General features: G+C 42.5%; 1 protein-coding gene across 2 annotated transcripts in view; it reads left to right on the forward strand.

The window, feature by feature from the left end:
• The first annotated feature begins 213 nt into the window (after positions 1–213).
• LOC310957137 (hexokinase-2-like) overlaps positions 214–13058 on the forward strand; it is a 31444-nt gene continuing 18599 nt past the window's right edge. For both annotated transcript variants that reach the window (XR_014593499.1, XM_083927578.1), the window contains exons 1-3: positions 214–328; positions 870–937; positions 6466–6582. Coding sequence is in view for 1 of the 2 variants with exons in the window: in XM_083927578.1 (XP_083783704.1) it covers positions 6466–6582 (117 nt within the window). In the remaining variant the exon portion in view is untranslated. The remainder of the gene's footprint in view (positions 329–869; positions 938–6465; positions 6583–13058) is intronic.

Genomic DNA, 13058 nt, shown 5'->3' on the forward strand with positions numbered 1-13058 from the left:
TGCAGACTAAACCCGCACTCCTTCAGCTTTTCCCTTTGACTTGATCATGTTCCACAGCACGGTGTCCTCCCAGCGGAGCTCAGCCGCGGTTATTCATGTCGGTTTGTTCCGTGAAATCCACTGTTTGAATCCCCGCAGCCGCGCGTAAAAGCGGACAGCCTCAGCCGCATCCCCCCGAAAACAAACCCACCGCGCGTCTCTTCACGTTGCGACATTACCGCTGCAGATGAAGTGGGTGTAAACACAAAGTGAGCTCTCACACTCTTGTTTCTCATTCATAAAGGAAGTTGACTTCTGCGTGTCTGAGCGGAGCGCGCAAAACCCAAAGGTGAGTTACTTTTGCATTATGCTTTAACGTGTTAGATGAGCTGTTTAGACATAAGGAATTGTTATTAAGGTTTGTTGTCAACAGTTTCAAACTATGCCTGCTTGATGGTTGTTCTTCCCTGTCGGAGAAGACTCGGTTTTAAAGAAAACTTGTTGCTTTTCTTCCTTCTTCTTTAACTGTGGAACAGACGCTTTTACCAGTTCCTTCATTTCCCCCCCTGCTTCCCTTTTTAGAGGACCCCCAGAGGGCCCGTGAGCCCCAGATTTGAAACTTTGCTCCGTTTCTATGAGTGTGACTTAAGCAGTAATGTATCGAACAGCTCGTGAGCTCACAGGTCTGATGTGTGTTTTCTGCCCTTTGCTGTTTTGAACCTTTTTTTAAAGTGGGTCACATTTTCGCTGTTGCTGCTGCAGGTGTGCACAGAGTCAAGCTACACTTTGTCTCAGGTTACAGGTTGGATTTTGGATCAACTTTACATGTGATAAGGAGGTTTAGTGAGCCAATGCTGACCAAAAATGTTTCACCTTGTGTTCCTGCTCAGGTGAGACTGACGTAGGTGACTGAAAGACAACCTCCATACGAATAAACTGCATCCATTTGGAAGAAAAAGTGAGTGTGACAGGTTTTCATCCATGCACATTTGTGACAGATACCCCAGTGTGATGAGTGTTGTTATAAATATAAACTATATTCACTAACAAATCACCTTATTGGCTGAATTAAACTTAATAGGCATAGTTAAAGAGCCCCTGTGTTTCCTGTAACTTGATCTTAAAGGGACACTCCACCCAAACATCACAACAAAAACACAACATCAACATCAGCTGGAGCTGCGCCCGAGGTCACAACCTTTGTGTTTCTTCTTTCAGTGTTTTAGTGACCTGAGCGTTGCTGGAACAAGTGTGCAGATTATAGAGGAAGTAGGAATAGTTAAAAGTATTAATCAACCCTTTACTTAAATAAAAATATAAGCTGTTAGCAACACAATGTACCTAAAGTATTAAAATGTATCGTGCGCATTATGAAGAAGTCATTTAACATGCATGTGCGCACGGCTCCTTTAAGTACGGTACTTTAAACACTCCGGATGTCCTGATCTGAGTCCTTTAATATTTAGTACCTGCTTATTCTGAGTCTAGTCCTTTTATTTATTTTTATATATATACTTATAGTTGTACTGAACTGGTGTCAAACTGATATCTGACACCCTGAAATAACAGCTGTTACTAGGCCTACTCAATCTTATTTGTCACAAGCAAATTGATCGAACTACTGAAGACGAAAACTATAAAGTGAAGCATTTTAAACTATTGATATGAATGAAGGATTCATTGAGAGAATGCAACTCATGTCAGCTGGTCTCTAACTGTGTGTGTATGTGTGTGTGTGTGTGTGTGTGTGTGTGTGTGTGTGTGTGTGTGTGTGTGTGTGTGTGTGTGTGTGTGTGTGTGTGTGTGTGTGTGTGTGTGTGTGTGTGTGTGTGTGTGTGTGTTCAGAGGGTTTTGACAGCGTGTGTTTACCTGCTGCTGGAAAATTAGAAACGAAGTTGACAGCAGCAGCGCTTAAACCGAAACAACGAGCTGAAAGACGCAAATACCACCGACAATGCTGAGCTGCAGGGTTGGTGCCGATTTACACATTTGAGTCATTACCATAAAAATATGATTGAGTGCAGCTTCAAGGTTATCGGCCAAGGTTAGAGGATGTTTTTTCTACTGGCCAGAATTTAGATCTGTTGTCTCACATGGACCTCTTATGGTTGCGTGGGCAGAAATGATCGTCCTGAATTGCCTTATTTTAAAGACCAAGCAGTGTCCTCCACTTCAACTTGCAATCATTGAATGGACGGTTCAGTACAAGATGAAACAAAAAAGAGTGACCAGGTTAGATAATCAATATTCTAATAGCAGTTGCTGGTACAAGCGTGTGAAATGTGTTTCCTCAGGAGGGGGGCTGGAGTCTCCCTTAGAGAGAGGGGGAGAAGTTCAGCATCCGTGAGGAACTCGGAGTAGAGCTGCTGCTCCTTTGTGTTGAAAGGAGCCAGTTGAGGTGGTTCAGGATCATCTGGTAAGGATGAACCCTGGGCGCCTCCCTAGGGAGGTGTTCCAGGCACGTCCAGCTGGGAGGAGGCCTCGGGGAAGACCCAGGACCAGGTGGAGAGATTATATCTCCACACTGGCCTGGGAACGCCTCAGGATCCCCCAGTTAGAGCTGGTTAATGTGGCCCGGGAAAGGGAAGTTTGGGGTCCCCTGCTAAAGCTGCTGCCCCCGCAACCCGACCCCAGCTAAGAGGCTGAAGATGAGATGAGATGAGAATTAATACAAATATTTACTCATCCAATTTCAGATAATTCCCATTAGGATTAAGGGGAAAGACCAGGTCTTCAAGTCCTCTGAATTATTATTATTATTATTATTATTATTATAAGTCTTTACTTACTTAGTTGTACTCTTCTGTGTTGATGAGGTCAAGTTCAGGAGTTCAGTGAAAGGAGAAGCAGCCGTCCTCAGTCATCATGCGTCTCTTCAAAATGTCCCTCCTGACCTCAGCATTCAGGGACTTTTATCTGATATTGAGGTTAAATGACGGTACAGTTCCCAGGATAGAAACTTCCTTTAAAAGGTAAAATCACATGATGTCGGCACACTGGTCAGATGTAGTAACGCGTAAAGTTCACTGTGGTTTGATATGGGACACTGTGTTTAGACCAGTCTGATTAAAGGCTGCAAGTGAAAGCAAAATAAGGACTTGTTCCCCTTTTTTGTGTCTCTCTACCTTCCTGTTTGTGGTTATTTTAAGGCCATTTTGCTTCAGGACAAGGATTTATTGCAGTGCTTTAAATTCTGAAATCTGATCCCTTGATTGTTACCTGCATAATAACGGCGCAACTTCTGAAATGATTAGGAAATGTGATTGCACATGAATGCGCCATCTCAGCCGACTTGTGAAACAATCTACGTTTTGAACCGCATTTCCACACACAATGAAATATATTCAGACGTGTCATGGGCGTATCTTTTACAGCTGCGGTTTGATTCACTGCTGAAAAGATCACTAAACAATGTCCTCTAGGATTGAAAGTAAGAAACAAACAGAAAAAACATATGTTTAAAGGTTCACTGTTGACATTGTAGATGGTAGTTTGAATGTTGTGTCAATCGTTTTTTATGATTATCAAAAGGTTGGTAATAGGTAATAATTATAGGTGATTATTGGTGATTATTCCAGGCGTTATGGGCGCCCTGGGATGAAGGGAATCCCATTAGTTTTACAGGTATTGGAAACTTTTAAATTTTGAACCGAATACTTTACCAAAATTAATATAATTAACCCTGAAGGGGCTGTAAATGTCTGCGTCAGATGTTGTGGCAATCCATTTAATAGTTGTAAAATTATCCCAGTTTGCACAACAACAAAAAGATGAAACCAGCGGTGGCGCTAGAGGAAAAGTCAGAAGATCACAAAAGTGAGCAGGATCCATCATCTCGATACCATGAACGTTTGTACCAAATTTTGTCCCAATCCATTCACTAGATGCTGAGATATTTCACAGAAGAGTTGGCATTTCGACCCGTTGGTGGCGCTAGAGGCGAGGTCAAAGATCACCAAAGGCGTTAGAATTAATCCCTTAGGGAAAATAAATATATATAACAAATTTAATGGCAATCCATCCAATATTTCTTCAGATATTAAAGGTTAAAGGTTATAAAGCAGTTGACGTAATGCATTTTAGTTAGTCTGTTAAAGGACAACGACAAAATCCAGCCCTGCAGGTTCAAGCCTCATTTTCAACACCTGAAAAACGGAACAAATGTGCTTGGCTTGAGGCTCCAAAGCGAATATTGATTAAAGGTGAGTCCACACACATCTGGTACGGCACAACAAATATTTGAGCATTGTTTTAGGCCGCATTTACTGAGTGAAAGTGTCTATAAAACAGCCAACACACTGTATTTCCTCAGGACTTGACCTCTTATTACTACTTAATATTACGTCATTATACTGTTTTATAAGTTTATTTTAAAGAGGAAGCAGATTCAACACAACAGACGCTCTCTTAGGAGGATGTTGTTAGGTAACAATTAGCTTATTATTGACTTTTGAGAGGTTATTTCTTTTATTTGTGGATTGTGTGTTGTTCTACGTAAGCTATGTAATTTTATAATCGTGTGCTTTTAAGATAGAAAAAAATAAAACCTGAGACTTTAGAGGTTCCAGTTTTGGTAGATGCAACAAAAACCTTGCAAACCATCATAACTAGCAACTTTGGGGGCTGGAGAACTCTTCACACTGAGGTCTGTGGAATAACATGTAAGTGTTTTAGCAGCTGAAAAACATGTTTATCTTATAACCCCGGCAAATAACAGATAGCAATCCCATAAGTGAAACTACTACACTAAGAAATGACTGTCTTGAAAGTTAAATCAAGGGTACCGGCTGCACGTACGTAGCTTTGACTTAAAATTCAAATTGGCGTTGCTAGCTTAAAACTATCTAAGCTAGCTTAAAACTATCTAAGCTAGTTAGCTACTAGTTAACCTTCTGAATGTTTCTGTTATGAATTAATCAGCATGTATGTCTTATTTAACCACGGTTAGTTCTCTCTCCTTCTCTCTCTCTCTCTCTCTCTGTCTCTCTCTCACTCTCTCTCTCTCTCTCTTTCGTCAGCTAGCTAACATTTAGCAGAAAAGTTCACCTCATAAAATCTGTTGAGTCTTGGCTATCTGTTGAATGCTTACAAAATATATTACAACCTTGGCCAGCAGTTACGCACAAAGTGGATACAAGTTAAACCAAAACAAAAATATAATGTTCCAGCTTCCAGCTTTATAAAATTACACTTTTCACTAGAGTAAAACTTTAAAGTTAATAGCTCTATGTGTTATAAGTTTAACAATAGTTGCTCACCAGACAAGCTAAGCCAAGCAATGTAGCCTACTCGTAGTTAGCCATATTTTTTTCCCTAAAACTGTGATTGTTTGAGCACACAGTTGGACAGAAGTTTGAGACTTTTCATAGAAGGTTTTAGTATATATTTTTTCTCTGTACAAATGTATCAGACAGAGTAACAGGGACAGGGTCTTTACAGATGTTGCTTGTGAGTTTTTTTTTAGCTAGGCTATCAGTATGGCTCTCATCGGTCCACCACTTCGACAACCACCTAGAGCGGCACCATCAGGTCAAAATCTGTTTGACCAATACTTTGAATTATGACCAAATACGAGCAAAGCCTCGAATGTACATTGTGTTTAGAGCTAATTATTAAACATTAGCATGCTAAAACAAAATGTAAAATGTTATAACCATCTTCAGCATGTAAGCACAGTCATTTTGAGCGTGTTAACATGCTGACATTAGCATTTAGCTGATTTAGTACACCTTCATATAGCTGATAGCATGGCTGTAGACTCTTACACTCATTCAAATGTTATATACTTAAAGTGTAAGACCTTTTTCGGCACTTCATCGAGACAGTTTTTTTGCGTATGAACTGTTAACAGAGAAATCTGGTAGAGTCGCTAACAGCCGGATGTGGCTAACACTGATTAGCTCGGGGCAGCACGGTGAAGGCATTAAAACTACTTTTTTAACCACTAATACTGCTGAAAATAACACCAAACCTCTACAGTAGCATAAGAAGAGTCCCTAAACAGAAAACAAAGCTCAGATGGGCTCTTTCCTTTTGGCATTTGCTAATCCACTTGAATTGGCCTTACTACGAGAGAGGCTGGTACCGGGGCCAGTAGGTAAGTCTTCAAAAAACACTCTTTTAATAAACTCCTGGTTCACTCGCTACATTGTTGGTGATTTGTTTTATGTGTAGGGACTCTTCTCATGCTGCTGCAGAGGTTTGGTGTCATTTGTAGCAGAATTAATGGTTAAAAAAGACGTTTAAATGCCTTCACCGTGCTGCCCCGAGCTAATCAGTGTTAGCCACGTCTGGTTGTTAGCGACTGTAAGCAAACTTGGGCTTATTTGATGTGTGCAAGTGTCGAAAAAGACCACTCCTTCAATTCAGGGTGCTGGCAGAAGTCTCTACAGTGGATATCTGAGAATATCTGCATGTCTTTATCGCCACAAGGGACGATATATTTTATAATTTGGGTGAATTGACCCTTTAATCTCTTCTGTCCAGATGAGCGGCACAGAGGCAAACGGCAAGAACAGCACACACATTTCCAAGAAGGCCAAAATGAGCGGAGATACACCGACTCTGCACCTGGAGGGCATCCCTCTGGGCACACTCAATAAGGTACGTGTCACCTCAGGGGTTGGTGTTGTTGTTTGTTTAAATAGACGAGCCACAGACAGAAGCCTATAAGAACCATGAAAGGTCCTAAAATTCTCAACATTACTGTTTGTTTGTTTGTTTATTCATTTCAGGCACACATTAAACATTGGGCACAAGTCACCTCTTGTCTATCATAGTTTCCAACATAAAATAAATAAAATATTGCTAACATTCATAAGAGGAAAAAAAATAAATAAACCAAAATAGTTGGCCGAAATGTGTTTTCTCAGGAGGGGGGCTGGAGTCTCCCTTAGAGAGAGGGTTAGAAGTTCAGCATCCGTGAGGAACTCGGAGTAGAGCCGCTGCTCCTTAGCGTTGAAAGGAGCCAGTTGAGGTGGTTCAGGATCATCTGGTAAGGATGAACCCTGGGCGCCTCCCTAGGGAGGTGTTCCAGGCACGTCCAGCTAGGAGGAGGCCTCGGGGAAGACCCAGGACCAGGTGGAGAGATTAGATCTCCACACTGGCCTGGGAACACCTCAGGAACCCCCAGTTAGAGCTGGTTAATGTGGCCCGGGAAAGGGAAGTTTGGGGTCCCTGCTAAAGCTGCTGCCCCCGCGACCCGACCCCGGATAAGAGGCTGAAGATGAGATGAGTTGCTTGAAAGGGAGTAGGAAGAAGAAAACTTGTTTAATCCTACCCCCATAATACATATGAAACAAAAAATCAGCTTCACTGTGACACAGAGCTATCAACAACTTTCGACTCATTTCATACAAAGTTGTGCACGATATTAAACATAGAAAGTAACAGTTTGAGTATTCACATATTGGAGTTACCATAGTAACAACAATTACCAACAATGGTAATGAATAAACAGTACCAGCAATGGTAAGGAAATGACAAATACATAACATAAACACTAGAAGTACAGAACAACTGTAACAAAAAACAATATAAACATATTTATGCTGTAATTTAAAAATATATATGTAAACTTTGTGAGTAAAATTCACTTAAAAAACAGCAGAGTCATGTTAAAACCAAAGGCAGTGATGAAAACAAACTAAATATTGTATTTATGTATAATTTTGCGGTACTTTACTTGAGTACTTCCATTTTATGCTACTTTATACTTTTACTCTAGTACATTTAGAAACAAATATTGTACTCTTTACTGCACTAGATGTATTTTACAGAAAGAAATATGTGCTCATCATATTAATACAACAATATAAAGTCACACTGATAAGATAAGTTATTCCTTTATTAGTCCCACAAAGGGAAACTTTCCTTATCACGGCAGCAAAGTGGATAACGAACATAGAAGAAGCACCAATAACAGACAATAAATTGTAGAAAATATATAAAAATATAAGCAATATAAACACAGGGAAATGTAAAATATAAGAAAAACAGGAACAATATATGCAATATTTTTAAACAATGTGTGGCCAATACTTTTGTCCTTTTTGTAGTGGAGTACTTTACCTTTATTTTGTGCTACTTTTACTTAAAAGTAAAAATCTGAATACTTCTTCCTCCACCAAAGGTCACAAACAAAATGTACGGCCGTTTGCATACAGTTTTTACACACAACCTCATACGGAGACGTGATTTCACGCAAACTGAATGAAAGTCAAAAGTGATGTCATCAGTGTGGTTGTGTAAAACCTTCATCATCTGCTGCATTTTTAACATTTTGTCTCCGTGTGTCAGTCTCGTTACTCACAGTGATTTAGAAACGATCTGCTTTGGGGCGTCGGTGCTGTTGTTGGGAGGATTCCCAGATTAGGAAATGACAGAGTTTTAGTCTGATTCATGCGGGAGGATCAGTCACAGGGTCATTTAGTGACACATGAACACTAACAACCTTAATTGTCCTATAGAATATGTTTTATTCAGCGTGATGATCACAGATTAATCCGGTTTAAAAGACTAAGACACACCCAAAACTCTAAAAACTATTCCTGGAAAGCGTCATGCACATAGTCAAACGTGTTTATCCATTTTCTTGTGTAGTGTTTCTATTTTAAAATACTACATGCTCCACTGTATTTCACAGGGAAATATCGTTCATTACTTCACTACATTTATCTGAAAGCTTTAATTAGGGTTTTATACACTATATATAATAGATTAAAATAACCTTTACCAGCAGCATCATGAAAGTGATGAATACATAAATGCAGAGTGCCATCCAGCTCCATTATAGTCAAGAGAAGACAGCACTGGGCAACTCACACCAAAACTATCTAGTCTGATAAATAGCACTACAGGTAAGAGGAGACAAATGTATCATTGGTTTTGGGGTGAACTGACCCTTTAAAAGGATAATGCTGGTCATACCAAATTGTATTTTTCTTATTGTCATCAATGAAAAGACCGGACAACAACCAGTCTCTTACTGTCTGAGTACTTTCTGACTTCCATCTTTAAAAAAAGATCTCACAAAATACGTGTGTGTGTGTGTGTGTGTGTGTGTGTGTGTGTGTGTGTGTGTGTGTGTGTGTGTGTGTGTGTGTGTGTGTGTGTGTGTGTGTGTGTGTGTGTGTGTGTGTGTGTGTGTGTGTGTGTGTGTGTGTGTGTGTGTGTGTGTGTGTGTGTGTGTGTGTGTGTGTGTGTGTGTGTGTGTGTCTTTTTATATGATTTGATGACAAGAAGCAAAATACAAAATACCACCAGACCTCCACTACATATAGTAAATTGTTACAAATATAAGAATCAGTTACTTTACAGTGTTACGTTAAGAAGTCAGGGGGAAATGGAAGTAGTTGGGGAACGGTCGACCAGTGTTGGGGAACAGTCGATCCGTGTTGGGGAACGGTCGATCAGTGTTGGTGAACAGTCGATCAGTGTTGGGGAACGGTCGATCAGTGTTGGGGAACGGTCGATCAGTGTTGGGGAACTGTCGATCCGTGTTGGGGAACAGTCGATCAGTGTCGGGAACAGTCGATCAGTGTTGGGGAACGGTCGATCAGTGTTGGGGAACAGACGATCAGTGTTGGGGAGCAGACGATCAGTGTTGGGGAAATGTCCATCAGTGTTGGGGAACGGTCGATCAGTGTTGGTGAACAGTCGATCAGTGTTGGGGAACAGTCGATCAGTGTTGGGGAACGGTCGATCCGTGTTGGGGAACGGTCGATCCGTGTTGGGGAACAGACGATCAGTGTTGAGGAACGGTCGATCAGTGTTGGGGAACAGTCGATCAGTGTGGGGGAACAGTCGATCAGTGTTGGCGAACGGTCGATCAGTGTTGGGGAACAGTCGATCCGTGTTGGGGAACGGTCGATCAGTGTTGGTGAACAGTCGATCAGTGTTGGGGAACAGTCGACCAGTGTTGGGGAACAGTCGATCTGTGTTGGGGAACGGTCGATCAGTGTTGGGGAACGGTCGATCAGTGTTGGGGAACAGTCGATCAGTGTTGGGGAGCAGACGATCAGTGTTGGGGAAATGTCCATCAGTGTTGGGGAACGGTCGATCAGTGTTGGTGAACAGTCGATCAGTGTTGGGGAACAGTCGATCAGTGTTGGGGAACGGTCGATCCGTGTTGGGGAACGGTTGATCAGTGTTGGGGAACGGTCGATCCGTGTTGGGGAACAGATGATCAGTGTTGAGGAACGGTCGATCAGTGTTGGGGAACAGTCGATCAGTGTGGGGGAACAGTCGATCAGTGTTGGCGAACGGTCGATCAGTGTTGGGGAACAGTCGATCCGTGTTGGGGAACGGTCGATCAGTGTTGGTGAACAGTCGATCAGTGTTGGGGAACAGTCGACCAGTGTTGGGGAACAGTCGATCTGTGTTGGGGACCGGTCGATCAGTGTTGGGGAACGGTCGATCAGTGTTGGGGAACAGTCGATCAGTGTTGGGGAACAGTCGATCCGTGTTGGGGAACAATCGATCAGTGTTGGGGAACAGTCGATCCGTGTTGGGGAACAGACGATCAGTGTTGGGGAACAGTCGATCAGTGTTGGGGAACGGTCGATCAGTGTTGGGGAACAGACGATCCGTGTCGGGGAACAGTCGATCCGTGTCGGGGAACAGTCGATCAGTGTTGGGGAACAGACGATCCGTGTTGGGGAACAGTCGATCCGTGTCGGGGAACAGTCGATCAGTGTTGGGGAACAGTTGATCAGTGTTGGGGAACGGTCGATCAGTGTTGGGGAACGGTCGATCAGTGTTGGGGAACAGTCGATCAGTGTTGGGGAACAGTCGATCCGTGTTGGGGAACAATCGATCAGTGTTGGGGAACAGTCGATCCGTGTTGGGGAACAGACGATCAGTGTTGGGGAACAGTCGATCAGTGTTGGGGAACGGTCGATCAGTGTTGGGGAACAGACGATCCGTGTCGGGGAACAGTCGATCCGTGTCGGGGAACAGTCGATCAGTGTTGGGGAACAGACGATCCGTGTTGGGGAACAGTCGATCCGTGTCGGGGAACAGTCGATCAGTGTTGGGGAACAGTTGATCAGTGTTGGGGAACGGTCGATCAGTGTTGGGGAACAGTCGATCAGTGTTGGGGAACGGTCGATCCGTGTTGGGGAACAGACGATCAGTGTGATATCATGAGCATAATCCAATAATATATTATAGATTATTCTAATGTTCTAAAAAGTATGGTTTTAAGTATGTCTTGATGTTTATACTTTACAAAGTGAAAGTCAGCTTTATTGTCAATTCCTCACATGAACAAGACAAACAAGGAATCCAAATTTCGTTTCTCCCTCTCCCACGCATAGACGAGACAAAGACAAAGACAAGACACAGTTAGTAAAGTGGCAGGACACAATGGTAAGTGACACAACATAAATTATCTAACTGCTAAAAGAAGAAGAAGAAGAAGAAGAATTACTTTATTAATCCTGCAACAGGAAATTCGATTTTTTTCACTCTATTATTATTCATGTTACACACACACAGGCCCGAAATACACACACACATGCACAAACAGGACCTATATACATGCAATTAATGGAGAGATGTTAGAGTGAGGGGCCTTGCTCAATAGCACCTCGGCAGTGCCCAGGAGATGAACTGGCACCTCTCCAGCCACCAGCCCAATACAATACAATAGTAATAATAATAATAATAAAAATAATTATAAAAGTGCAGATGGTGTTATAGTAGTGCAAATAGTGTAAATGCAAAACGTAAACTTGTAACAGTATCTCTGCGCTGCGGTGTGAAGGGTGTCACTCCCCACCGCTTTGTTTTGATTGTGCATGTTTGCACCGTGATCAGACTGCAAGCCCAAGCCCAAATAATGTATTTTTTTTTAATCGTCCAAACCATCAGAGTCATGGTGGAGGAATGAAGTCAGTCCTGCCTTCGCTCAGGTGAAGACAGGGACAAGCATGTAGAGACATGAGACAAACAGTAAAAGGGAATCGTATGGTGCAGAAAAAAGGGGGAAAAAAGGCCTGAACAAATGAAACATGGAAAATTACTGAGACTCACGAGAGAGAAGATGATTGCGTCAGTATATTTAACTTGTTAGTGTCTGCGGAGACAAACTCCTGCTGTAGCGGCAACTACCACAGAGGCGGTTTAGAGTTCATGGCCAGGTGTTAATATCTCTGCCTGTCTTTTCGCGGATAGATCTTGGCAATGTGATAACATCGCATCCATGCAAGATACGGTCTCAAGACATCACAGGTGTGTAGTTAAGATCGAAATGAAGGCCGAGTTTGATAATGCGTGTGTTCCCAGAAGAAGAAGTTGTGGGAGAGCAAATTCAGACAATAGGCTGCAACGAAGGCAGTGCATAGACACAGCACAGGAACCAGCACATCATCTCTGAGTCATGTGTCCTATATGTGTGCGCCCTCCCAGTTTTTAATCCCTAAATGGGAGCTTGCAACATAACAGTTGTGAAAGAAAATGCTCAGTAGGTGCGATCACACCTGTACAGCCACCCTGCAGGGCGTTATGTGTTCATGTAAAACTATAAATGCAGATTACAGCTGCCCAGTGTATCTTTTCAAACCGGTGCAGCGTTTCTCCAGCTTATAAAAAGGAAGCGGAGAAACAGGAAGAGAAATGTGAATTGTTGTAGGCATCTCCAGAGGATCGTAACACGTCGTGCCAGCCAAGTCTCTTCCTGCAGGACATGCCTCTGCAACACATCATGCAACAGAAACACAGAGTGTAAATACCAAGCCAGAGACACTTACATGCCTTTTGTTTGTTTATTTTATTGGGCATGGACCACAGTGAAATGTAATGTCACTGCAGGTCATACATGTTATAAATTGACCATCATGTGAACTTAATTACAGGGATTTAAAATATCAAAATATAAAATTAAGAGCACATAATTTTGCAGAATTTAGTAAGGATGAACCCTGGGCGCCTCCCTAGGGAGGTGTTCCAGGCACGTCCAGCTGGGAGGAGGCCTCGGGGAAGACCCAGGACCAGGTGGAGAGATTATATCTCCACACTGGCCTGGGAACGCCTCAGGATCCCCCAGTTAGAGCTGGTTAATGTGGCCCGGGAAAGGG

Source organism: Echiichthys vipera (genome assembly GCF_963691815.1).
Source record: "Echiichthys vipera genome assembly, chromosome: 14".
NCBI classification, from domain to species: Eukaryota; Metazoa; Chordata; class Actinopteri; order Perciformes; family Trachinidae; genus Echiichthys; species Echiichthys vipera.